The sequence below is a fragment of the Nothobranchius furzeri genome, chromosome 7 (assembly GCF_043380555.1).
Source record: "Nothobranchius furzeri strain GRZ-AD chromosome 7, NfurGRZ-RIMD1, whole genome shotgun sequence".
Classification (NCBI taxonomy): Eukaryota; Metazoa; Chordata; class Actinopteri; order Cyprinodontiformes; family Nothobranchiidae; genus Nothobranchius; species Nothobranchius furzeri.
In genome coordinates this window covers 66,128,692-66,155,830 of record NC_091747.1, presented here as the reverse complement: position 1 = coordinate 66,155,830, position 27,139 = coordinate 66,128,692, and the positions used below count along the sequence as shown (strand labels likewise).

The window sequence follows — 27,139 nt, the reverse complement described above, 5'->3', positions numbered from 1 at the left end:
CAGGTTAGAAATGTGCTTTTAGCCCATTCAGGGACCCGAGTTGACTGGAGAGGGAGGAGACTTAGGCCCCCTATAGACCCTTTTACTACCTACGTCATCAAAAGTTGCGCGCGCAGCCTGGCAACGAGAGTGAAGGCTTCCTCATTCACACTCGATACTAAAACAGCGTTTTAAAGCCTTTGTTTTGAAGTTCTGAGCACATAAAAATGTCGGGTTGTTACGTGTATGGATGCCAGAATCGCCTCTCTTCAAGCTGTGGACTGAAACTTTACAGAATTCCGAAGGGAGCACATCCATTTCAACACAATCGGAGGCGTCTGTGGCTGCAGGCCATCAAAAGGGTTGATGAACACTGGACGTAAAACACGATCCGAAATGCTCGAGTTTGTAGCGCCCATTTTATACCAGGTAAGGTAATTATGTACTAAGGTTACATATAAATTTATACACTTTATTTCATGCTTCACATTAACATTTCATTCTAATCCATCTGTATTTTCCCACTGCATTTTAGTATAAACTGTATTTCTCTGAAAATTAACACGATTGTACTCTGAGCACGCTAAAAAAAGAAACCTATGCTATACTCACCCTGCCATGCAGGTACGTAGTTCTCTGGTTTGTTTACTATGACCCAAGCCTCGTACATAGCAGTCTTGTGTCCTTGTCTTTGGCTAGGAAGGACTTCTGCCTTCAAGAAGCAAAACTCCGAGTCTATGTGGTGATGTTTTACTTTCTGTACGTGGCCACAGACAACATAGTTGTATGCATCTAACGATTTGTACGCCCGTAGCTTCTCACGTGTGTACTTACTGGGCCTCTCCACTAAAAACGTATATGTATCGGGCCACTGGACATCCGGCCACGCACCTACATCTTCCACTCATTCCGTAATGCCACAGGGATCCGGGAGTCTGTTGCCATTCGTTAAAGTGAGTTTAATAATATAACATTCAAGATTAGCCGGTGATATCCCCGCAGCGTAGCTTGATAAAGCCTGACACAACGCCATTCTCTGTTGCCAAGCTGCGCGCGCATTCTCGCTGACGTCATATTGTTTACAAACAGTAAAAGGGTCTATAAACTGTAGCAGTCTGTTGTTGCTAAACAAGTAGAAACTCCTTATGAATACCCCTCCGTACCCCCTGAAGTGCGTTGATGTTGGGCCCTATTGTGTTGGAATGGTTGTTTTGATTAGATGTAGGTTATGTGCTACTTGAAGATCCTCCAGCAGAGGGCATCAGACATGTATAGCACTATAGGAAATATAGAATGTTGTCCAGTTGGTAGTACTGTGACCTTTCAGCAACAAGCTTGCAAGTTTGAATCCCGACCAGTTTTTTTTCCTAAACAAGATCAAATTACAACAGAAAACAGGATGAAAATGAGAATGTGTGTGTGTGTGTATATATATATATATATATATATATATATATATATATATATATATATATATATATATATACATTTTAAGTAAATTTCTACCTTTTTTAACTTGAGTAAAACACTTGAATGAATACTTCTACTGCGTCTTTTTCAACCCAAGTATTTCTACTTCTAGCTGAGTAATGACTCCTCTGATAATGTTCCCGTCTTTGTTTCATTTCCTTTTGTTTATTTCAATAGGGACAGATACAAGCACATAGACAAGCAGTAAACCCGCAGCCCCATGTTTGTAGCTAAATGCTTTTAGCTACAGCTAATTTGCAGCATTGTCCCTAGATGGACTTTAACAATCATAATGTAAGAGTATCACTGCTCTGCTGATCAGCAATTTAAGGTTTGATTCTTTTGCCTTATGAGGCTCAACAAGTCTGTCGCTCAGTGGTTACATCATAGATAAACAAGACCAGAGCATGGCCGGAATTCCATCTCCATCTTTTATCTAGAGGTGGATTATTTCAGGGTGTGATGGGCTCAGCAGCTTGGCTGATGGACTGTAAAACAGACAGGAAGAGTTATTCTTCTTTACATGGCAGCAATGAAAGGTTCATGTGATACTAAAATAATATGAGAGCCACACATCATCATCTTATCAATGATTACCATTGCAGTTGTTGATAATCTGGGATTCATGCTTTTTATGAAGATAAATCAGAAGTTATGAGATCCTAAAGAACAGATGTTCTCACACTGTATTGTTGAAAGTAGTGTCGGAGTCTGACGAGCAGAAAGCAGACGACAGCTGAGACCACGGTCTGTGCCAGAGTGAAGATGAGGAGGGAAGCCTTTAAACACCTGCTCAGCCTCTGGATTAAAACACAAACATCGTTTCATGTTGCAAGACTCCTGAAATGTTCTGGAGCATCCTGTTCCTCCTTTCGAACACCACTCTCTGCTGCTGCAGTCAGCATTTGGTGTGTTTCTGTGTCTTCTGCCATTGCTAGGTGCTTTTGTTGTACATCAAGAGGTGTGCTGCACTTTTAGTTACTGGGATTGATGTCCTCCAGGTTCAGGTCTGTACTGGGACTGGACTATTTCGTAACCTTGATTCTTTTCCAGTTGTATACTTGCAGACCTACTGCTGTGTTTGGATCTTGGTTCTGGTTTACGACCCAGTTTGGTCCAAACTTCAGCTGTCAGACAGATGGACCCATATCTGAATCTAGAAGACTTTGGTCTTAAGAAGAGTTCATGGTGGACTCGATGACTGGAAAGAGCCCAAACCATCAGTCCTCCACCACCGAGCTGACAGCTGGGATCAGCTGATTGGTGTAACCTCACATGGAGCAGTGCATTGTGTGTAAACATCCCTGTTTTGGTCTCATCTGTCTAGTTATTTATCGAGATGGGACTTTACTAGCCTGAGTCCAGCCACCATGTTGTTTTAGAGCAGCGGTTCCCAAATTTATTGAGCCGCGCACCCTCTTGTAATGTAATGTAATTGTTAATTACAATCTGCCAGAATGACTCGCCACCTTCAGATTTCTCCAACATCGTTAAAAATGATCAAATACGGAACATATCTTGCTATTAACAGCGTGCGCGGGTCAGAGCGCTGAAGCTCGGTGCATTATTATTATGAAGCTAGGGCACATGCGGAGGACACACACGCTAAATATACTTGTTTTCAATTACATTCATTGGGCCCACTTACTTTTTCTTAAGCCCACCCACAAATGAGTTTCTGGCTACGCTAATGGTGACATCTGAGAGACTTCTCTGAGCTCCGCAGCCATTACACTTTTCACCTCACGCACCCCCTAGCGGCAGCTCGCGCGCACCACACTTTGGGAATCCCTGTTTTAGAGAGAAGAGGCTTCCTACTGCAGTAGTTCTCTCTCTCTCTCTCTCTCTCTCTCTCTCTCTCTCTCTCTCTCTCTCTCTCTCTCTCTCTCTCTCTCTCTCTCTCTCTGTCTCTCTGTCTCTCTCTCCCCCCCTCCCTCCCCCTCCCTCCCTCTCTCATCTCCACCATGAGTGCTGTGTGCAGCAGTGGAAGCAGGCCACTGGGAGAACTGGGACATTTCCTGGAGAGCCAGGCTGCTTTTTTTTAAAGTCACTTCCTCTCCCATTTATGGATTTCTAATCTCTTAATTATTTTTGTGCATTTGATTAAATATCATTGTGAAAGCTTTTAGATGTCAGTAGAAAATATTACATACTCAAAAAGAACAAAAAAAAATAATGTACAAAAGCTGAACACTAACCGTATATTTGTTCGTCCCACAGCTGGTATTCCGTTCCATTCCACAGGACATGTCATTGTTCAAGTCCACAGAGTAGATTATCATCGCCACTAGTGATAACACCACAGATAACACGCTCATCATGAAACAAAACTGCATCTAAAAAGAAAAACACATCATGTATGGTGATTGTTGGTGACTTTAACATCCACATTGATGATCCCTTAGACCACTTTGCCATGAGCTTCTCCAGCTTCATGGACTTCTTCAGCTTTACCCAGCATGTTTATGGCCCCACACACACCAGAGAGCACACTCTGGACCTTGTTTTTATGCTGGGTCTACATGCTGACAGTGTTTGTCCTGAGGACGTATATATTTCAGATCACCATTGCATTTTCTTTAACTTGTCAGTTTCTGCGTCCCCACCTCCTGCTCGCTGTATGGTTAGTTCTCGTTTTCTGAATGAGAGCACAGCTAGCAATTTTTCTGCTGCTTTTGATCCACCCTGTTCTTCTGATAACGACCCAGATTCCTTAACTTCTCAGTTTAACGAGCACTGCCTCTCCATTCTGGACAACATCTGTCCTGTCAGAACCAGATCAGTTCCTGCAGTGAACCCTACTCCCTGGTTTAATGACAGCCTTCGCAGCCTTAATCACTGCAGAAAAGTTGAGAGCTTGTGGAAGAAAACACGTCTCCACATCCATCTGCTGCACCTAAAGGATCTTCTGACATCCTTTAACTCTGCTGTCAGAGACACGAGGGCTGCCTATTTTTCCAACCTGGTGTCCCAGAAAAAAGGGAACCCCAAGGTTCTGTTTAACACCATCAGCAGTATCGTCTCTCCTCCTCTCCTACAGCCTCCACCCACTTTCTGCCTTTTTTTGTGGACAGAGTCAATAAGGTTAGATCTAGCATCTCTCCTTCAGCCTTATCGCCGCCTCTCCCGACTCCAACCAGGCCCATCATCCTAGATAGCTTTGCTCCTGTTTCTTTGCCTGAGTTAACCAAACTAGTTAACTCTATGAAGACCTCTGCATGCCCCCTCCACATCTTACCCTCATCTGTGTTTAAAAGTGCTTTTCAGTCCATCGGTCCCAGCGTGCTCTCTATAATTAATGCTTCTCTGGTCTCTGGTCAGGTCCCTGCTTACTTTAAGAACGCTGTAATCCACCCGCTTCTTAAAAAACCGAGTCTCGACCCCTCTCTCCATAGCAGCTTCAGACCCATCTCTAAACTTCCGTTCACCTCCAAGATCTTGGAAAAGGTTGTGGCTAAACAACTCACAGCTGCTCTTGATGAACATAACATCTATGATAGCTTCCAGTCAGGTTTTCGTAGAGCTCATTCTACTGAAACAGCTCTTCTTAGGGTCTCTAATGACCTTCTGACTCACAGTGATGCAGGGGACTGTTCTGTTCTGGTCCTGCTGGACCTGACTGCAGCCTTTGACACTGTTGACCATCACCTGCTACTGGAGAGGCTGAGAGACTGGGTAGGCCTATCAGGATCTGCTCTGGAGTGGTTCTCCTCTTATCTCTCTGAGCGCTCCTTTTCTGTGGCCGTCTCCAAGTTTAGGTCCTCCACCACCTCTCTTACCCATGGTGTCCCACAAGGTTCTGGGCTGGGGCCTCTGCTCTTCCTCCTCTATCTGCTTCCTCTTCAGCACATCCTGAGCCCCTTCAAAGGAATCTCCTACCATCTTTATGCAGATGACATCCAACTGTACATCTCCTTTAAGCCCCATGAGATGTCTAAGCTGCAGCTGTTACACACCTGCTTAGACTCTATCAAAACCTGGATGGTGGGAGCTTTCTTCAGCTGAATGAAGATAAGACTGAGATCCTCATCTGTGCCCCAGACAAGCTGGTTCCCAAAGTCAGAGACTCTCTTGGTCAGCTTGCTTCTCACACCAAACCCTCTGTCAGGAATCTTGGTGTGACCTTTGACCCAGCTCTCACCCTGGATTCTCATGTCAGTTCTCTTGTTGGCTCTTCCTTCTTCCATCTCAGGAACATTGCTAAGCTGAGTCCCATTCTGTCCTGCTCCGAACTTGAAACTGTTCTCCACACCTTCATCTCCTCACGCTTAGTCTACTGCAACCCGGTGACACTTGTCCAGACACTTTTTTCATATGGAGCTCATCATAATTGGTCTTTGGGCTGTACTTTGTCAGATCTCTCACCTAGCTGCATCAATAATTAATTCAATAAACTGTCATGCAAAGCAGAGGAACCAAAGGGTTTTTTTCACTTCTGCGGAAGAGTAAAGACATTGTGAGAAACATTTTAGACCTTCATGTTATCTTTGAAGCTTTAGCATGGTGAAATACTCACAGTCTTCATGGTGCAGTGCGTTTCCAAGATGGCAATAATTACTCCTGCTGCGATGAACTAAGGAAACAAAACCAAGAAGGCAAAAAAGCAAAGAAATGATCTTCATCCGCTAAATCAACCTGAACATTTTTCATGAATCTTAAGCTGTTTTTACAACACAATCCTGTCAATTAGCCGTATTGCTGTGGTTGGCATCAGTGAGCCTTAGGTCATGTGGTCAGACCGTGGTGGTATTGTGGAGCAATTATGTCCTTTTGATAAAGGATTAAGCGATGGCAGCATGGGGGTATGAGGGTGGTTTCTGCACTGCCGCAAATGTCTGTTTACCTTGGACATAACTTTTTATTGCAATTGAAGCTGCGCTCATTACATTTTTTTAACAAGCCTCTCCTAAAGGTGTCCACCCCCACAGTCCCTGTGCAGTCTCTGGTGATCTGACTTCCAGCTCTAAAAAAGTATTTTAGAAATGGTAATTCATGCTTTTATTGCGTCAAGGCTTGATTACTGTAATTCTTACCTTGGTGTTGCAAGGCACTTGCAAGCACGACTCCAAGATACAGGTCCAGATCACCACCAACAACAACACTGCAGGGCCTTCCTTTGTTCTCCCCTGTGGGTGGAGGGGTTCAAGGGGACTGTGGGGGCCTCTACCGAGCAGGACGCATTCCTGGGGCTGCTTTGGGAAGAGCCACTGTGACCGTCTCTTCCTTTTGATTGTCCAATACTGAAATTAAACCCTTTTGAATGAATCATGGACTGCATTCTCATTGCTTTAATAAGTCTTGAAACTTCCACTACAATTTGGTGTGATGAACAGGATCCAGCATGCTGAAAACCAGGGGTTCTGCTCTGAGTCTAGGCCACCCAAGGAACCAATTTTCCTTGTTCCTCCAAGAACCTTGATTAAGCGTAAGCGAGAAGGAGGAAGCTTGGCGCCGTCCTCCTGGGTCAGAAGCTGCCTGGGTCCTGAATGAACCTTTCTTTGTAGCTCTTTTCCATCGCCTGATCTGGAATGGTCAGGTCTGGGTATTATGGACCAGTATGTACCGGTATGGGTCTAGAAGTTTTCTGGCAGGCGTTTCTATCGCATTCCAGGCTCCAGTTACCAGGCGGGGTAGCGCAATGCGTCACGCATGATGTGTGCCTTAACGCCACAAAGCGCGACGAGAACGCGCCAAAATACAACAACAATGGAGTCCAGTCAGTAGTGCGTTCTTTCTGTTCTTGGTGTTTGGTATATTCTTTACACCCGCATCACGATAGCGTTTAGAACGTTAGAGCTATGCTGTGCGCATCGAGGAGTTGGGTAGCTGAAAGGTGATGACACTTTCTGAAATTAATATCGGACACAAGGCATAACTTTTTACTGTTGAGGCAAAGACGGAGGCGCCAGGTGGTAAGTAACTTGTCGTTATAATCTCTGGGGGGCGGGGCGGTGGCGGGGGGGGGGGGGGTCTAGGGCAACTATCAAAACAGACAAACTAAAAAAAGCACCAAAATCAAATGGTTTTGTTGTATATTGATAAATTTTAATACATGCTAAACATGAAAGGCCAACACATGGTGATGCTAGTCAACACGAGGGCCTGAATCCTTCACTCTTTACTTCCTGGGCATGTCATGGATAAGTTGTGCAGCTATATTTAAATTATAATTAATTAATTATATAGATAATTACAAGCAGTACCACATTTGTGCATTTAATAAAGTGAACAAAACATAGCCAGTCACTGGTAGCTCCATAAAGAACGGCTGTTATTTTACCCTTAAACAAATTCTATTTATGTGAACTTTATGTCTATAACCATACTGTTTCAATCTTTTTCACTGCATTGCTGTTTTCACTCAGTTTTATTTCATGTGGTTTGAAATACTTTTACAGTGTTATGACTGTTTTAAATTTTTTTAGTTGGCTCTTTTGAATCAGCGACGGCAGCCAACTGTGTGGGCCTTCAGCCGTGCCATCGCCTTCTGGGATGTGACCATGCCAAACTTCACTCCGTCAGATTGGATAGCTCATTTCAGAATGTCAGAAGAGACCTTTTCATATCTTTGTTCCAAGCTCCGTCCAGCCATGCAGAAGACGAACACCAACTTCAGAGCCTGCGTGCCACTCAGGAAAAGAGTTGCAATTGCACTGTGGAAGCTTGCAACTAACAGTGAATACAGGAGCATCGGGCTTCTTTTTGGTGTCAGCACGACCTCTGTGTGCCGCTGTGTGCTGGACTTCTGTAAGGCTGTCTGTAACATCTTGCTTGCCGAGGTTATTGCTTTTCCAACTCTGCAAAAGCTACAGGAAATGGCTGTTTATTTTGAGACCAGGTGGGGGGTTCCTCAGTGTGTGGGTGCCATCGATGGTTCCCATATCCCAATAATCACACCACAGGGATTCCACACAGACTACTTCAATAGGAAAGGTTGGCATTCCACAATCATCCAGGGCATTGTGGATGGCAGAGGCATGTTCTGGAATGTTAATGCAGGTCAGCCAGGTAGCTTACATGATGCCCGTGTGCTGCGATTGTTCACATTGTGGGACTTGGTTGCTCATGGACAACTGCACCCGACTAGCACCAAGAACAGTGAGGGCATTGGCGGTTCTAGGGGCGGGGCCACAGGGGCACTGGCCCCTGCTGAAATATGATTGGCCCCTGTAGTGCCCCTGTCCTGTCACTCATCTGTCCTTTATGCGGTAATGAGATTATAGGTGGATGCAATTCCGACTCCAAACACTAGTGGCCGCGTGGCGCTAAGGAGCAAAATAGTGTGTGAAATCTAACAGAAGAATATTTGAAAGATTCCAAGGAGGGAGAACTTTTCAACCGACATCTGATCTGATGAGAGTTCACGTTGTGAGGAGTTTGTTGTTAAGTCATGAATCACTGTTTACTCACAGCTGCTATGTAAGTCAAGTCTGACGATAAGTCAAATGGAAAGCAATGCCGACATTAGTTAAAAGTAATGTTAAAAAAGGCTTGTGAAAAAACGTTAGCCCTTGCTAATCCATGTACTTCTTTTGTAATCTGCATTTTGTGTGTTGGTAGTTGTCTGATAGAGAACATGAAAAGAAAGGGTCAGATGCAAGCGGGAATTCTGCAGTTTTTTCCCGAAAGAGTGAGTGTGTCAGCTGGTGAAAACGAGCATGGAGAAATCAGAGAGAGAGAGCAGCAGGAGGCAGTGGACCAGAGGCTGGAACAGGGCAAGGCACCTCCATTCCCCCTTTATCAGGTCAGAAAGGATATAATCTTTATTGTGCAACTGTCATGTCAGATAAACACGAGAGACCGCCTCTTTTAGGACACACCATGCCGGGAAATCAGCGTACGGTATGTTATACAGCGCAAAGCGGTATAACATACGTTAGAGGGTTAGGTACAGGTGATATACAGGTTTATCCTGCGATTGAAGAACTCTAAAGAACAGACTTGTGCGTATGCTGGTTGATCGCCATTTTAGTGCAGTGCGTTAGCAGTCATCCATGTGGAGACACTGGTATGCATGTCTTTATCAGAATCAGAATCAGAATAGGTTTATTGCCATTGTCAGTGAACAAACAATTCACAAACTAGGAACTTGCTTCGGTACTAATGTGCTACATATAACATGAATACTAAGATTAAAAATGGAATAAGATATAATAATAAAACTAGAATAAAACTTTCAGCTATAAAAAATGGCAGGTAATGGTAACATGGCCGATAACGTGACGTTGTGTCGAGTACAGAAGACGAACATGGTTGTGTGTTTATAAGCTGTTCACAAGTCTAACGGCAGATGGAAAGAAGCTGTTCTTATGGCGGGAGGTTCTGGTCCGGATGGACCGTAACCTCCTGCCTGAGGGAAGCGGCTCAGAAAGTCTGTGACCCGGGTGAGAAGGGTCAGCTGCTATCCGACCTGCACGCCCCCGAGTTCTGGAGACGTACAGGTCCTGGAGAGATGGAAGGCTGCAGCCAATCACCTTCTCAGCGGAGCGCACAATGCGCTGCAGTCTATGTTTGTCCCTCACCGTGGCTCCAGCGTACCACACAGCGATGGAGGAGGTGAGGATGGACTCAATGATGGCCGTGTAAAACTGCACCATCATCTGGGCCGGCAGCTTGGCCTTTTTCAACTGCTGCAGGAAGTACATCCTCTGCTGGGCCTTTTTGAGCAGGGAGCTGATGGATGGCTCCCACCTAAGGTCATGTGTGATGGTGGTTCCGAGGAAGCGGAAGGAGTCCACAGTGGTGACGGGGGTGTCCGTCAGGACGAGGGGGAGAGATGGGGCTGTGACTTTCCTGAAGCCCACAATCATCTCCACTGTCTTCTGAGCATTGAGCTCCAGGTTGTTGCTGCTGCACCAGTACACCAGCCGTTCCACCTCCCTCCTGTAGGCGGACTCATCACCGTCAGAGATGAGCCCGATGAGGGTGGTGTCGTCCGCAAACTTGATCAGTTTAACGGAGTCATGGCTCGAGGTGCAGCAGTTTGTGTACAGGGAGAAGAGCAGAGGAGAAAGTACACAGCCCTGTGGAGATCCTGTGCTAATAGTCTTAGTGGTGGAGACATTCTTCCCCAGCCGCACGCACTGCCTTCGGTCCGTCAGGAAGTCAGTGATCCACCTGCAGGTGGAGTTGGGAACGTTGAGCATGGAGAGCTTGTCCTGGAGCAGAGCAGGGAGGATGGTGTTGAACGCAGAGCTGAAGTCCACAAACAGGATCCTAGCGTAAGTTCCCGGGGAGTCCAGGTGCTGCAGGATGAAGTGGAGGGCCAGGTTGATGGCGTCGTCTACAGACCTATTAGCTCTGTATGCGAACTGCAGAGGGTCCAGGAGGGGGGAGGTGAAGGACTTGAGATGAGGGAGGACCAGGCGCTCAAAAGACTTCATGACTACAGACGTCAGCGCCACAGGCCTGTAATCATTCAGTCCAGTGATACGGGGTTTCTTAGGGACAGGGACAATGGTGGACAGCTTAAAGCAGGCTGGAACGTGGCAGGAATCCAAGGAGATGGTAAAGATGTCCGTGAAGATTGGAGACAGTACCTCTGCACAGTGTCTCAGGGTAGCGGGGGAGACACCGTCCGGGCCCGGGGATTTCCGTGGGTTTTGCTTACGGAAAACCCTAAACACATCCTCTTCTGTCACTGAGGGGTGGTCAGCGGGGAATGTACTATTCACAGCGGTGAAGGTGGTGGGGGAGGTGGTGCTGTATAATTTTTGTATCGTTTTTATGTGTTTTATGTTTTTCTGAGTGAAATGTTCTAACTTTGAACATGACACAGTGATCACTGGTAAGGCCCTAATGCCATCTAAAGCTTCTCAACATGGGGGAAGTCTGAACCACCGGATCAGGTTGGACAGAGGGTCTGGATTCCTAACCTCCTGGACATGTTTGTTCAGCTTCATCCACTCACCGTAAGGCCAGTCCACCAGGGAACACCAAACGTCACTACGTCAGTGGCCTCAGTGATGTGTAAAGGAATGGAGTAGGACATGACCATCAGTCCCAGCATCACCTGAGTCACCTGGAATCCGAAAACCAAAACACACATCCCATTACTACATAACAGAGTGGTGGAAAACAAGCTTTAGAATCGCAGTAATTATTAACATGTATTGACTAAACAGTCGTATAGGCATCAGAAAAACAACTTAGAACATGTTCTTTGTGATATGTGAGAGTGCTCCTCCAGCTCCTGCTTTTACCTGCCTGGTTTATGTAGGATTACTTTGCTGCTTCAACAGCTTTTCCAGCTCAACCCAACCTGACCTGATCCTTTAATTGGGCCAGCCATGACTGAAGAGTAGCACAGGGATCCACATCTTTTTCACCCTCCTATAAAACTATGGTATGGAAGTTGAAAGTGTTTTAAATTACTTTAAAATCTTTGAAGGTTGAATATGTAACATGGACACTCTGGCAACATCTGGTGTTTTAAGGTAGTAGTGCAACAACACAACACATTTTCAGCCTCAGCCGAGAAGCCCAGACTCCCCTCTCCCCAGCCACTTGGGCCAGCTCCTCCAGGGGAGTCCCAAGGTGTTCCCTGGCCGGGTGAGAGACATAGTCCCTCCAGCGTGTCCTGGGTCTACCTTTAGGTCTTCTCCCAGTTGGACGTGCCCAGAAAACCTCCACAGATTTGAATAAAATAAGTGATTAGCAGCTCCTGCAGAACCTGATGAAGGCTGAAGAGAAGGATGTGTAAAATGCAGAGGTGGAAAGTAATGAATTACATTTACTCACGTTACTGTAATTGAGTAGCTTTTTTCTGTATTTATACTTTTTAAGTAGTTTTTAAAATCTGTACTTATACTTTTGTACTTTTTTTAAATAGTTGTAATTTGCTACATTTATAATCATCTCTTAATAATGACGAACATTGACCGTGGCGGCGTCGGAACAGAGAGAGAGAGACACCTGCGTGAGCAGGACCGGTGTTACCGATAGGTGACGCAGGTGTCATCACGACATTCTGAGAATGCTTTAGGACAAACTAGGCTAGTTTATAGTCTAAAGCTGAGACATACAATGATATTCAGTGTTATAGAATATTTTCAGATGTTTCATGTTATGTGTTCTGAGACTTCTGTTTCCTAATAACTCCTAATAATGATGTGATCATTAATAATTATCTGATCATTCCTGTCTGTCTGTTATGTTTTCCTGATTAAAGTGACTTTTTAAACCTCGTTTAGCAAAAATTCACTTTAACCCTCCCACTGTCCTAATGGGTGTGACCCCGCGAGGAAAGTTGACCACTGAGCAGGGTTGCTGGTTTATCCCTTGGGTCCATGTGGCAGGGGTGAGGTGGTGCTCACTCCTCACCCCTCTATGTATATCGAGATTGACCACATGACTTACGCACGGTGCATTGTAGGAATTGAGGACGGGGGGAGATTTAAAAATCCGGAAGACACAGTTTTTCTCCGTTGGGCTCGGTGTTTACATCTCCAAACAGTCCTTCTGCGTGTAAACTAGCAAAGGAATTTAACCTCTCTTAATTCACAAGGACGTATAAAACAAAGGAGACTGGTCCCGGTCCGTACAAAGACAGGCTCAACGCAAAATCTAGAGAAAGGTATGAGGAGAAGATCAAAGGATTAAACGGGTTAGACCCCTACGAACACAAAGACTGGAGCAAAGACGTTAGCGTGTTGCCCAACTTTACTCACGCACATATATAACTATATGGTGCTAAGTGTGAGTGCATACACCCATGAAGTGTTTAGTAACATCATGGGTTTTAAATTAAACACGCACAAGTCCAGTTTTCCGACAGGTGGGTGCAGGACCTCGAAATGTGCAGAGTTTGACTGAAGACCGTTGTGTGCACGAAGGTAAGTCAACCTTTTTCTCATTAGATGTTATAATTACTCTCAACAAATCCGTAGATGAAGTTTCTAATAACAATCAGTTGTTTCTGTGTGATGTCATTGCTAAAAGTAAGGGGTAATTGTTTAATGTGGAAGCAAAATATTTTTTTGTTTGTCTCTAAGCACTTTGTTTTATAAGGTGAATATGTAGTTAGGCACTTATTTTAGAAATTAATTTAAAAGCTTTTTAATTGGCTTGGAATTTAGAAATTTTTTTATTTACAGGCTGAAAACACAGTAAACAACACAAATACTCAGAGTGTTGTGGAGATGAAGTAAATGCTGATTAGCCACTGGCTAGCGGACGAGCACCGGAGCGTGTTGGCAGAGACGGCAGGCTGCGGGAAGAGAGAAGACTTGAGTAGAAGACTTTGGGACGGACACGTTGGGACCGAGTCGGGAGTTCTGGTACTAGGAAAAGACGGATGAACAACTTGAGGTGAGTTTGGGAGTCAGAGACACTAATCAGAGGCTGGCGTTCATATAATAGCGGGCGGCGGGTCTGAACATATGCAGCTTCCTTGTGTTGGACATGATGACGGACTGACAAATTTTATGTCTTTTGATTTAATAGTTAATTATTCAAACTAACAAGTACAGCAACGGTGTAGCTACTCTTTGCTATTTCTTAGTTGAATTAGCAGACTCCATGCTTCCAGGGTGCACTGCTGCCCTCTGCTGGTTCTTTCAGGTTACAGTCATAGTCCAAACAGGTAACGTGGAGCTTGTATGTCCCTAAACAGCTACTGTATTTTAAGATGGTGGATGATGTTGGTGAGAAATATTAATGAAAAAGGAGAAGTTTGTGAACTGGAAACACGGGATTTATAGTAAACAGGTAAAAATATCACACTGGGGCTTTAAAAATAAGGATTATCTTTGGTAAAATCTGAAGTAATTATTTAGAGATGTATGGAAAAAGGTTGATGTAGACATTAAGATAATTCTTGTGAATGTGTGTGAATGGGTGAATGACCCTTACTGACCAGGGTCCCAAGCTCCGCGTTACAAACAAGCTCATGCTAAATTACCATCGTTTTTTTTTTTTGTTTTTTACCGTGTCCTGTCTGGCTGTGAAGCAAGCAGAATTGATGTCTGAATGCTGGTGACAAGCCTTACAGATTTATTCTCAGGTGGAGCATCAAAGCGTCTGCTTTTAATGTCACGCCTGATACTTAAAACTTTATTGTTATTGTTGTTGAATGCTTTGTAATTCCGACCAGACACGGAGACAGAGGTGAAAGAGAAAGGAAAAGACAAAAGGTGGGGGGGGGGGGGGGGGTCCACAAAAATGAACAAGAGTCTGCTTCTAGACCTGCAGAAAGAGAACAAATAGAAAAAAATGGGACACACAACAATACATCAGGAGGAAGCTATCACTGCGTCAGCCTGATGATGAAATATAAAATCAACATTGTTTTACTGAACAATCACACGATAATGAATCACAGTGCATTTAGTCTCAACGACAGCCTTAAGATGTGTTTAACGTGCCCAAGTCCATAATTATGAGAGCACCATGTGAGCACCTGTGTGTGTACACGCGCTTGTTTATGTAAGGTTTCTCTATAGGAGCGTCCAATAGAGAGTGTGAGGGGCCACAGATCTGCCCCCCAAAGATGTGTAGGAGATGGGGGGAGCTCCAAGTCTCAGAGATCCAGGCGCTACCCCAGAGCACAGGAACCCCAAGGAGACTGCAACCAGAAAGGCCCCCGCCCCCCTCGAGAGGCGCAGAGGATCGCCCCGGGGGGCCACAGCCAGCAGCCAGCAGAGTCCCGGGAGATATCAGCGGCAAGCCCACAGGCCCGCCTGCAGCCTCCCACCCCCTAGCCGGTCGAGCCTGGGACCCAGCGACCCGGCACCCAGGGGCGACCACCCCCGCCGGGGACCCAGCAGAGCCCAGGGACCCAGACCCCACCAGGCAGCCACTGGGATTGATCAGGCAGATGCCAAAAATCTTAAACCCCCTGACCCGGGAGCCACGAACACTCAGGCAGACCAAGGCACAACCCCTCACACCAGCTGTGGCAGGGGGAGGGGGACGAAGATCTATATCATCAAAAGAAGATCCAGGAGAGGGGAGGAGTCAAAGGCCCCATCTGACATATACAGTCATACACAAACACAGTCACACACTCCCTCCCTCATGCTCACACATGCACATACAACCCAAGACTTACGAAAATGCACGCCGGACACCCTCTCATGCTCCCCATACACACCCTGTTCACTCTGGTCCCGGTACTGCTGCACATGGGGTACACCCATCACCGGTTACCAGAGTTTGATCCTTTCTGCTGGGGTGCTGATGAGCAGGCTCCCCCGCCCAACGCCGAGCACAGCATCCCACCACCCCAGACCCCAACCAGATGGCCAGATCTCCCTCCTAGCCTCCAGCCCCAGGAAGCCAAGCGACAACAGAGGTGTGCTAAGACCCCTAGTCTCCCTCCGCCTCCTCCAATATAATGTTTGTGTGTGTTGATGAGGTGTATTCCATGGCTGTGGTGAGCGGGCAGAGCAGGCATCGTCTGGCCTATGCCAGCTGATGCCACCGCACCACCCCACATGCACCCACAGCCCTCGGTGTCTAAGTGCAGTTTAAAATTGGAAGTGGGCACCGGCACTCGGGAGGAGGCTGAAAAATTCCCCTGCCAAGTGCCGTTGAATATGCTCACTCCCAAGGCCCTAAGTGTGTGTTTGTGTGGAATGTCGTCAGTGGAAGTGTTTAAGGTGCAAATAAAATTGGGGGCAGGTTGCCACAGGAATGCGGAAATGGGGTCCATACCCGCACTCCCTGACTTGTCCACCCCCCACGGTCCTATGTGCTTGTTTGTGTGATGATGTGAGGGAGCAGGAGGAGAGAAATATGTGGGAATGGGGAGGAATGGCTGAAAAAAAAAATAACCATCGTTTGGGGGATTAAACCAAATCTTTATGTGGAATGATTTTAGCAGCTTAAAGAACCATCCTTTTTTGAATCAATCAATTATTATTTGCTCATACACCACCAACTCATCAGATGTGAAACCGTCCACCAGAAGCCACCTGGGAAGTATCTTTTGACCAGTCGCGTGTATGCTGAGGGGACCTATGACCTTCAGATTCATCAGAAGTCAACTCACTCACTCTGAGAGACGGCTTCCCTTGCAGACCGGATCCCCGAGAACTTAAACTATCCCGGTGCGTAGCTATTCAATGGAGTCAGAGCGGTTGATATTAATTTGATAACTTGTTAAATTATATCAAACAACCAAGTTTATTTTATAAACCAGACATCACTTAGTGAAGCTCTTAAAACATACCAGGTCATGTTTCAGAGTTCATTCACTGTCTCATTTAATATCACTTTGAATCACCATTCATACTCATTTGTCTTTCATCATCATTGATAATTGGAAATATAGTAATAAATAGATCTTTGTAAACTATATTTTTGCCTCTGTGTGAAGTTATTATAAAATGTTGTTTTCCTGGCATACCCAAAGTACCTAGTTTCATCTTCAATCGAATATTAAAGGTTCTATAACATTGATAATCCATATTTAATGCAGTATTACATTTTAATAAATCAATAATGTAAATCAAAATGAAGTTTTAAAATCTCTGCGGTAGTAATACGAAGGAGCCTCCCTTCGACCTTCTTCGCGAGCGCTCTCATCAAATTCCAACCAGTTTCAAACAGTTAAAGCAATAACATTGTCTCGGTTCTAAAAGGGACTGAATGATAGTGTTATTGTTTTTGTCTTTTATTTGTGTTCATGCTTATGGTAAGTTGTGACCAGGGGTGCTTGGACGCTTACCTTAACCAAACTAACCTTATCAGATCTGATCAATCTGTGTTTTCATTCCGGTCGACGCATTCCGTTTTCACGGTTTGAAATTTCCAGATATGTCTTGTATCTGAAGCAGGTGTTTGGTCTGACTGGACCGAGCCTGAGTGGGCATATTCGCCACATTCTTTTTCCACAGTTAAGCTAATGACTGAATTCTAGCTTTTAAAATACAAACGGCTGCAACCCTAAGGTGGGCATATTCCGTGCGCACGCATTATACCGGCATAAAAAGGAGAGCAATTCCACCCTTCTTCAACACAGCCGGCTCAGCACTGCATAACAAAAGAAGAATGAAGTGACATAATTCTTCCCTTCTTCCCTCTATTCCTCATCATTAACCCTCTCACCTGGTGTTATACCACCCTCTCTGGCGTGTTTTGATCCAGCTGTTTCATTAAATCTCTTCATCAGTTTCCTTAATAAAGCTATTTTATTCAAAATGAAAGGTTTTGTAGCATCCTCAGGATGGCTGCAGACTGAGATAAACTATTGATGGATTTTCTCACTGAAATGAGGCGTGAGCTGTCCAACCTAAGACAGCATGTACAGAATGTAAGTGTGAGGGTGCTGGCCCAAGAATCCTCCTCCTTGCCCGTGCATGTTATGCCACTCACAACCAGAAGTCGTGCTCCTTGCCTCAGATTTCCAGGATGCATTATGCTCCCTTGCTCCTGATGAACCAGTGGCCGTTTCAACCGATAATGAGGATGGTCCGGAATCCCCAGATGACCTGTCAGTCAAGGTGCTTTTGGGTCAACTCAAGTTACAAGGGGGGCTGGGAAGCCTTACGCACCTGCAACCCTCGAGGAGGTGCTCCCCTGTTATGCTCTTCTGGTTCAGACTTTACTCTCATGTCTCATCCTCTTTTTGACTGTCTCTGCCTAGCCTCCGGTGGAGGAGGCCGATCTCCAGAACTCATTCCTTGTGGGTTGAATGTCAACGTTTATGCTCCAGGTGACACGTACTTGTCATTCGAGTCTCTTCTTCACTTCACGGTTGGTCTTATCATGATGACACACCCCGTGTACATTTCTGACATAGGTTCCAATCCTTTGGTCATTGGTAATGATCTATTGGAGTGCCTTGTCCCTGTTGTTGATCTGGGGGGGACTTGTGTGTGTTGAATACCCCTTGCCCATTGAGCTCCCTCCTGAACTTTACTTTCACTGTCTTGCGGTTGGTGGCCCTGAGCACGAGGAACCTACAGGTTCCAACACCGAGCTCAAGGTGAGAGACTAAATATTTTTCTACCCTTGACATTGCATTGGAAATCTAGACAATTCCTGTCCACGAGTCTGACAAATATAAATGATCCTTTACCTTCGCCAACTACCAATACACCTTCACTGGGGTGATGGTGGTACAGGAGTTAGGTGCTCGCCCCGTAACGGAAGGTTGCAGGTTCGAGCCCCACTCAGTTTGTCACTGTCATTGTGTCCTTGGGCAAGACACTTAACCCCCTTGGCTGCAGGTGGTGGTCAGTGAGCCTCGCCTCTGTCAGTGCGCCCCAGGGCAGCTGTGGCTACATCGTAGCTCATCACCACCAGGGTGTGAATGACTGATTGTGTTGTAGAGTGCCTTGGGGGGTCCCAGGACTCTAGAATGTGCTATATCAAATACAGGCCATCTCACTAACTGTGTCAAGTGCATAGACACAGATTGTTTACAGACATTATTTTAAAGCAACAGGATGCTTATGAAGCGCACAGAGCGAGGGGGTGACAGGGTGATGGGTAATTTAGAGATCAAACACCGTTAGTTTTTCATCAGTTAATAAGTAAGCATGAGGAGCATTTTACATATTTAAAGTGAATACTGTTGTTATTAACAAGAAACCCAGTTAAGACAAGTTTCTGCACAACAACAGTTTTTTTAACGACAATAGAGCTGACGTCTTAGTTTTAGTCCCATCAACAAGCTAGTGTGTCCGACCATGTCCAACTTCTCTAGAAAAGTCAACCTTGATTTTTTTTAAACATTCTCTCTGTTTCTGTGGCAGCCATAGTGGGCATAAAATTAAAAAAAGTATCAATGTGAGCAGATTACAGAGAATATAGGCTACCTTGCTAGCAAAACTTGCTAGTGATAGCTTAACTCTGACCATCCAATCAGACATCACAGTGAGGCATGATGACAAAGGCATGATCTACTGATACTCAGAGCTGCTTAAACTCCCCTGGCAACAACAGAGAGTGAATCTGATTGGATGACAACTCACAAACGTAGAGGACACGCACAGACAGCAGAAACGTTCCCAAACGAAGAAAATTAAAACTATTGGAAGTAAATTAATACAGTTAGACTGAACACACACAATTTAACCTACAGATAAAAGTTAGTTATTCTAATCATGGTTAGGAAAATAGAGAGGAAGGAACCGCTCACCCCTAGACATTTGGTCTCTCCTCTCCGTATAGCAGCACATAGTACTTGTTGTCTCGTGGTTAGCTTGATGACGTTCACGTCTTCAAGCACCTGAACCACCAGGTCTTTGGAGATTTCCACCGCCATCCCCTGTTGAGGACAGAAACGCTTGTTAGGACCTGTGTATAAATCAGACATCGGTTATTTGAGTTGCTGAAGAACTTTTCTTTGACCTCTGGGTAAACAGAGCAAGGTATTAGCAGCACTCTGCTACTGAGAGATCCAGTAACAATCCTGAGACTTAGAGCTGAAAACTACACTTGGTCTTCTTCTTTCTTTGCTTTGGTTTGAACTTCAGTGTAATGAGAGGTTGTGTCGGCTGTTCCTTTAAGTTGTCTCCATTTAGGCCTCTACCTTCATACCAACTCATTTCTTTCTCTTCCAACAACTCTTTCCGTCTTCCCATCATAAACCAGTCAGTACGTTTCCAAGTCTATCCTCACTCACCCTAACCTGCTGCACATTCATTCCTTGCTGCTGATTTTAGAATCTACAACGTTGTTTTGCTGGATATCGGTTGCTGACAGAGACTGAAAAACAAAAATCACAACAGCTTGAACGCGATGTTGGACTGATACCCAATACAAAGCATCCAGAAGAGGAGTAACATGTCCCCATTTTTGGATTGTAACAATATTAGAAAAATTAACATTGCAGTTGCATTTTGCACACTTTGCAGCCTTGACTGTGACAACAGGCTCAAACCTGCAAAAAGCGAGTTACCATGGTCCAACCTTGATGAGACAAAACATGAAGTCACATTCTCCAGGTCCTTTTTTGACAGAATCGGCCTAATCTTAGTATGTAAATGAATCTAATTAAAGTACTTTGTTACAGTTTTGACGATAGCAATCAACTAAATGCAGTGAATCGTTTGGGGAATTGTTTTATGTGTCTGTGGAGTAAGATCGCTGTCACAGCCCCATCTAGCGGACAAACTTTAGATTGTTATGGGACAGCAGCAGTAGCTCCTCAGGAGGTAGAGTGGGTTGTCCAGCAATCAGAAGGTTGTAGGTTCAATCCTGGCTTCTGGCAGACAATGCTGCCATTGTGTCTTTGAGTAAGACACTTTACCCTCCTTACCTGCTGGTTGGAGGGACCGGCGGTCTGGAACGGCAGCAAAGCGGCACCGCTTCAAATAGAATCCAATTATAGTCTATGGAGTGTTTCAAACCAGCCGCGACGCAGCAATTTCCAGGCGCGTCCCAGAAGCGGCATGCTGCGTCGCGCCTCTAAAGATAGGATCGAGTTCTAATTTTTCCACGAGCTGCTTCTGGGACACGTCAATTTCTGCAGTTCACATAGTGCGAGACAGGAAACCACACGGTTTCAGTGTAAAATCCCCGGTTATTTTCAAAATAAAATGCAACGTTGCAATGTTATATATAACTTACGTCAGTACGTGTGACCGAACGGCTTTGTTTACCACCAGTTACTTTCGAGAAGTGCAACGGTGTAATTCCTCACGGGGGTTGCGATTTCTCGATGATGAGGAAGGTGTCGGAAGTCTCGAGGGATTTTAGAATCTCGCGAGTACAGCGAGGCGCAGCGAGGAAGGCGTGCCGCGGCCAAGGCTCTCCCGGTGTGAATAGGACCGCTTAGAAGTTCGCGAGTGAGCCGCTCCTCTGCTGTTCCTTTCTGCTGATGCTTGCAGTGTGAAACCGGGGTCAGTGTCCTGGCCTAATCCCTGAGACTCCTTTGAATCTCCTCAAGTTATTAATCTCCCTTGTTGTCCCTCCAGGTTCTCCGTGTTCCTTGTGACCTGTCATCCCCAACAATCTCAAGAAATCTCTCTCTGGAAATTCACACCACGTTGGCTGCTCCCTCCCTATCTCATCAACTCTGCTCAGCAACTGCTCCTCGGACTTTACCTGCCTGATCCCCCCTCGTGCATCACCTGCCTGCCCTCCAGCCGTTACAGTAAAGCCGGTTTCACACTGCAAGCATCAGCGGAATGGAACGGCAGCAAAGCGGCACCGCTTCAAATAGAATCCAATTATAGTCTATGGAGTGTTTCAAACCAGCCGCGACGCAGCAATTTCCAGGCGCATCCCAGAAGCGGCATGCTGCGTCGCGCCGCTAAAGATAGGATCGAGTTCTAATTTTTCCACGAGCTGCTTCTGGGACACGTCAATTTCTGCAGTTCACATAGTGCGAGACAGGAAACCACACGGTTTCAGTGTAAAATCCCTAATTTTCTAAATAAAATGCAACGTTGCAATGTTATATACGTCAGTATGTGTGACCGAACGGCTTTGTTTACCACCAGTTACTTTCGAGAAGTGCAACAGTGTGATTCCTCATGGGGGTTGTGATCTCTCGATGAGGAAGGTGTCGGAAGTCTCGAGGGATTTTAGAATCTCGCGAGTACAGCGAGGCGCAGCGAGGAAGGCGTGCCGCGGCCAAGGCTCTCCCGGTGTGAATAGGACCGCAGTGGTTAGCTTGAAGTTGGACACTGTATATTTGACAGACATTGGTTTACACGGTCAGCGATAAGTCTTCATGCCGTGCACTGCGACACAGACAGCGGTAACCTGTGTTCCGAGAACTAGCTAATGGGAACGGTGGTTCGCTTAGGGACTATCAACAAATTTGTAGTCCTTTGTAAACGAGTACAAAAAAAAAAAAGAAAAACTTCCAGAATTATTTCCTAAATGACTCAAAATTACTTCTGACTTAGTGCTTATTATAAGCTTAACACTTTTCTCCTCAGAGGCCCTAACAGGCATAGTACATAGTGAAGTGAACTCTTTAAAGGTTCAGCTCACTAAAACGAACAGGTGTTGTATCAGGGCGTCATACTGGTCATATACATATACATGGAAAAGCCCATAGGAATGCTAATGCTAATATCGCCGATTACATTATTACAAATTATGAATTAGAAACGTGCCAAATGATTACATTTGGAGTCTAATAGAAAGTAAAACTACCATCAATCAAATAAGTACAGACAGGTATTTTAGGAAAGCCAGAAAACTTTTAACTCCAGAGTTTTGGCTAGCAGCTATGAGCGTACCTGAACTACGCATGGACAAGACGTCAAAAACTCTAAACACAAAATACTTCAATAAACGGGACACACTTCTTTCCTGCAAATACAATTTCACTAATACCTATGATCCTTCAAGGGATGTGCTCAACGAGGAGTTCAACATTATGAATACAGTATAGTGTTTTATTTTACAAATACTATTATAAACACAAACTTACGTCTTAAGAAACATTATTTTAATAACGAAACTGCTAAATTCTTTCCAACAGTATAAATGTGTAGTGTATTTTGTCCGAGTGGGTTTGCCGTACTTTGACGTCATCGGCAGTCGAAGGACCCCGAGCCGATCTTGCACCCGAGCAGATCTTGTACCGACACTTGGTCAGTCTGACTTACGTAATATGTCAGACTGGCAATAATGTATGGTGCTTTGACAGAACACCTTCAGCTCTCAAATGGCTCCTCACGGTTTTTTTTTTCTTTATCAGCAAAAAGGATGCAAAAACTGTGCATAAACGGAACAATTTTTCTACAAATATAGTTAATAACTTATTTTATTCAGCATGAAGCTAGCACAGAACTACAAATCACATTTTAAATGGCAGAAACAAACTGTAGGGAGAAAAGTTTTTATCAACTTTGGACCTACAGCCTGCTCCCTTTGCACCGTCCACCCGTATTTCCTCACGTTACACCTGTGTCCAAGTCTGGGTGCCAGCTGCTTTCACTCATTTCCACCTTTGTTCTTCTTTTCTCCTCTTTTACAGATAAGTACAGGTCGCACCCTAATAGCTCCAGCCTTGTGTCCATCCCTGATCCTTCTCCCTGCGCTCACAGCGGTGCGCTTCGCCTCTGCGTCAAACCCCAATCTCCATGGCTATTACGCAAACGTGGTATTGCGCAACATGATTCTGGTTTAGATGATCTGACTTCGGTCAAAACGTCGTGAGTCTTTTGTTGCGTGCTAGTGAGAAAAAAACCTTCATTTAGTAGAAAAGTTTCGTCTTACCTTTGATGTCTAGAGGAGAATAAACCTGCTAGTCAGAGACGCAGCGCAGCGGGTGTGTGTGTGTGTGTGTGTGTGTGTGTGTGTGTGTGTGTGTGTGTGTGTGTGTGTGTGTGTGTGTGTGTGTGTGTGTGTGTGTGTGAACTCCTCCTCTCCCAGAGATCATTCTGTTTTCCGGTTGGACTTTCCCCGTTAACGGGCCCGTTATTCTGACTCTTCACACACCAGCCAGGTAAATAACCCACAGCTCTCTTTCTTGGGTAAAGTTGGAAAGATGTTGACAGATTCGACTTCTGCGGCTCCGCACCTGCTGAACGGAGGGGCGTTTTTAGTGCAGCATACGTGTTTGGTATCGTGGTAGTGACCTAGCTATAACGTGGTTTATCAAAAACCCGTCCTCTAGCTCTCTGTTGAACGCAGCAGCGCTCATGGACCGTCTGCAAATAGTCACACCAGAAACGGTTGATGATAAAATGTTAGAAAGTCCAGTTACACACGGCAGTGTGACCAAATTCACTAAATACAGCACAGCACACACGCTGATCACACTGCACGCGTTAGTTTAATTCAGTCATAGTTTTGATTTAGGGTGAAAATTTAAATGTAAACTGCAAAAGGTCTTCCATTTGAAACTGTAGTGACTCCAAATTCACTCAGAAAATCACAACTTGGATCTGATCATACTACACATATTGTGTTTTTACAAAAATTACTACACCTTACATTTTTTATTAATCTGATTTTTGGTGATATTTTCAAACATAGAAATTTAAACAACTCCTACACCGTAAGCTCTATTTACGCAAAAATGGCCCATGCCAAGCTCCTCTTACCAGTGTTACACCAAAATCTGTGACCCATCAGAATCTGTGACTCCAGGGGGCGACAGCGTGCCATCTTTTCCAGGAAAGTCTTGAGGACGAGCAAGAGGAAGAGCGTTTACGTAAACTGCATAAACTATCTAAACAATGATACACGAGAGATCGTTCCGCTTCTCTAAACATTTGTTCAACATCGCAGCGACCGACAATGAAATGTTTCTGTTTTGTTTAAACCTGAGCGGTGTCTTTACGAACCATCAGTGAATGTCTGAGTGCTGGCTGTAACTTGAATTTGTAAACCATGCAGACGTTCATTAAATGGGTCATCAATAATCGATCTTGTGTGCTTTAATTGAAGCGGACCGGGTTCAATACTGTTTTACCATTATTTAAAACATCATGATACTTCACTGCAACTGTCTTAATTAATTTTGCCAGCTCCCTACTGCAGTCTGAGTACAGTTAGAAAAATATGTGACCATCAAATTACATGAATCTCACAGGTCACACTTTTCTGGCCAGAAAAGTTTTAAATAATGGTAAAACATTATTGAACCCGCTCCGCTTCCCATTACCCATTTAATGAACGTCTGCATGGTTTACAAATTCAAGTGTCAGACATGGAAACAACGTATGGTTGGATAGTGACTCCTCCTCCAGCCTCACAAGCCTGCACTGAAGTTTCACTTTGGTTTGGCCTACTTTGTTTTTGACCTTATTAACAACCCGTCCATGTGTGCATAGTAGGGATGGAGAATATATCGTCATCAATATTGGTATCGGCCGACGTTAGTCATTTTTTTAACATAACGGTATCGGTCCGATAAATAAAACCGGGCCGATATTAACAACCCATATTTTTTCCATCTCACCTCCATTTGTTTGCCTGTTTCAGAGGGGTGGGGTGTGTGTGTGTGTGTGTGTGTGTGGGGGGGGGGGGGGGTGTAATTGTTTAGTCATGTGACAGTGAACGAAATCATCTCAGAACCGTAAATGTGTGTGTTGTGTGTACATAATAACGTAAATTCAGCTTTAATAATTTTTATTCTATACAAAATCTGCTGATTTTAGAAGCATTAATGTCAGTATATCGGTATCTGCAAATATCGGTTATCGACCATAACTGATCTTAATATCGATGTCGGTATCGGCCCAACAATTTTATATCGGTGCATCACTAGTGCATAGATATGCATGTAACCGGGATGCGACGGTACGCTGTAAAATCCTGGACCATTCAGTCGTGCTTGAACGGGACAATCTGCCCTCGTGCACCACGGGACTTTGGCTTTGTCGTTATTTTGGCGCTGCTCCATTACTTTATGTTTTACTCTGCACCAGGGTGAGTTTGTCTGTCCAGGATATCCTTCTCATCCAGGCAGATGAAAGACCGCCCCCGCAAGTTAATACCCAATCACTGTTGTGCATCCACATGCTAACTTTCGAACTTACAGGCTGGTTTACAGTTGTGTGTGGCTGGCTACAAAGTACACAGACATAAGAAAATGGCAAGCTCAAATCTCCAGTTTGGAATTATTTTGGCTTTGGGGTCGAGTACAGCGATGAAGGAGCAAAAACAATCAACAGAAATTACAGTCTGTAAACTTTGTTTGGCATGTGTCGCTTACTCCAAAGGGAACATGAGCACCATGCCAAAACATATCCAGCGAAGGCATCCAGACTTCCTGAACACAGGTCAGTCGAGCGACCCGCACAGGCAACAGCAAAAAAACAACAACAGTCAATTGAAAAGGCTTTTGCTCAGAAGTACCGGGCCTCTTCAGAGAAACATAACAAAATAACCGATGCACGGGAAGTGTTTATGGCTAGAGATCAGCAGCCCGTTTCTGTAGTCGGTGATGTGTGTTTTCAACACTTAGTGAAGCCGCTCGAGCCTTGTTATGCTGTACCCAGTCACACACATCTTAGTGAGGCTGTCGTCCCTGGGCAAAACACGCAGAACCAGCGAGAGTGATTTGGCTAAACAGAAGGCCTCACACTGACCACTGATAGCTGGACTTCTCGCGCAACACAGAGCTACACGACTGTGATGGTCCACATGCTGGACTGGGACATGAAAAGCACCCCCTCTATGAGTCAGTGAAACTGTTGAGCTGGTTTGGTCACACTGTGAATAATCTCGCTGACAGGAGGGCCGTGTCGATTGACGGTGCGTCTCTCCTCCTCGGGAAAGTGATTTTCACTGAAGCACCACAGGCAACCAAGCTTTTGCTGTTAAACAACAAACGTTAAACTCACCAAAGCACATGTTGATTAATGATGTGATAACCGCTGGAACACACCACATGACACGTGAACAGCAGCCTGCCATCTACTCTGCATTAAGGATGGCCACAAACCTGAAGAGCCACGTCAAGGGCATTGCAGTGTTGACGGATGATGAGCAAAAAATGGAAGAACTAATAGAAGGTCTCAAATCACTAAAAACTGAGACAACACTCATGAGCAGTGAAACAACCCCCACAATGTCAATGATCCTCTTACTGAAAGAAATGATTTTCAAATCCATGGAGGTGAAGACACTACAGTTATCAAAGAAGCAAAAGAAGCCATTAAACCTGGATGAAAGTGACCCTGACCTTCAGAAGTACCTCCAAGAAGCCACAGCCCTGGAACCAGGTTGAAATACCTGCCCTCCCTTGATGAATCCTCCCTGGACAGACTCCACAGAGATCTTGCCACAGAAAGCCTGGAGTATGAACCACAGGTATGTTGATCAT

The 27,139-nt window shown here is 45.0% G+C and overlaps 2 protein-coding genes across 5 annotated transcripts in view; one reads left to right on the top strand and one right to left on the bottom strand.

The window, feature by feature from the left end:
* Positions 1-1,588: 1,588 nt before the first annotated feature.
* tmem176 (transmembrane protein 176) lies at positions 1,589-27,139 on the bottom strand. The gene is made up of 8 exons (XM_054751898.2): positions 26,999-27,139; positions 19,538-19,666; positions 11,360-11,470; positions 6,483-6,689; positions 5,966-6,022; positions 3,648-3,785; positions 2,133-2,249; positions 1,589-1,937 (listed from the first exon to the last, which is right to left on the bottom strand). Exons 1-8 carry the CDS (start codon positions 27,137-27,139, stop codon positions 1,902-1,904), a joined length of 936 nt encoding a protein of 311 aa, XP_054607873.1. The 3' UTR covers positions 1,589-1,901.
* si:dkey-9i23.16 (uncharacterized) overlaps positions 23,605-27,139 on the top strand; it is a 33,846-nt gene continuing 30,311 nt past the window's right edge. The window contains exon 1 of one of the 4 annotated variants that reach the window (XM_054751903.2): positions 23,605-23,809. The gene's annotated coding sequence lies outside the window, so the exon portion shown is untranslated. Of the gene's footprint in view, positions 23,810-27,012; positions 27,127-27,139 lie in introns of those variants that run through there. The other 3 variants (XM_054751902.2, XM_054751905.2, XM_054751904.2) reach the window with 3 other exon arrangements.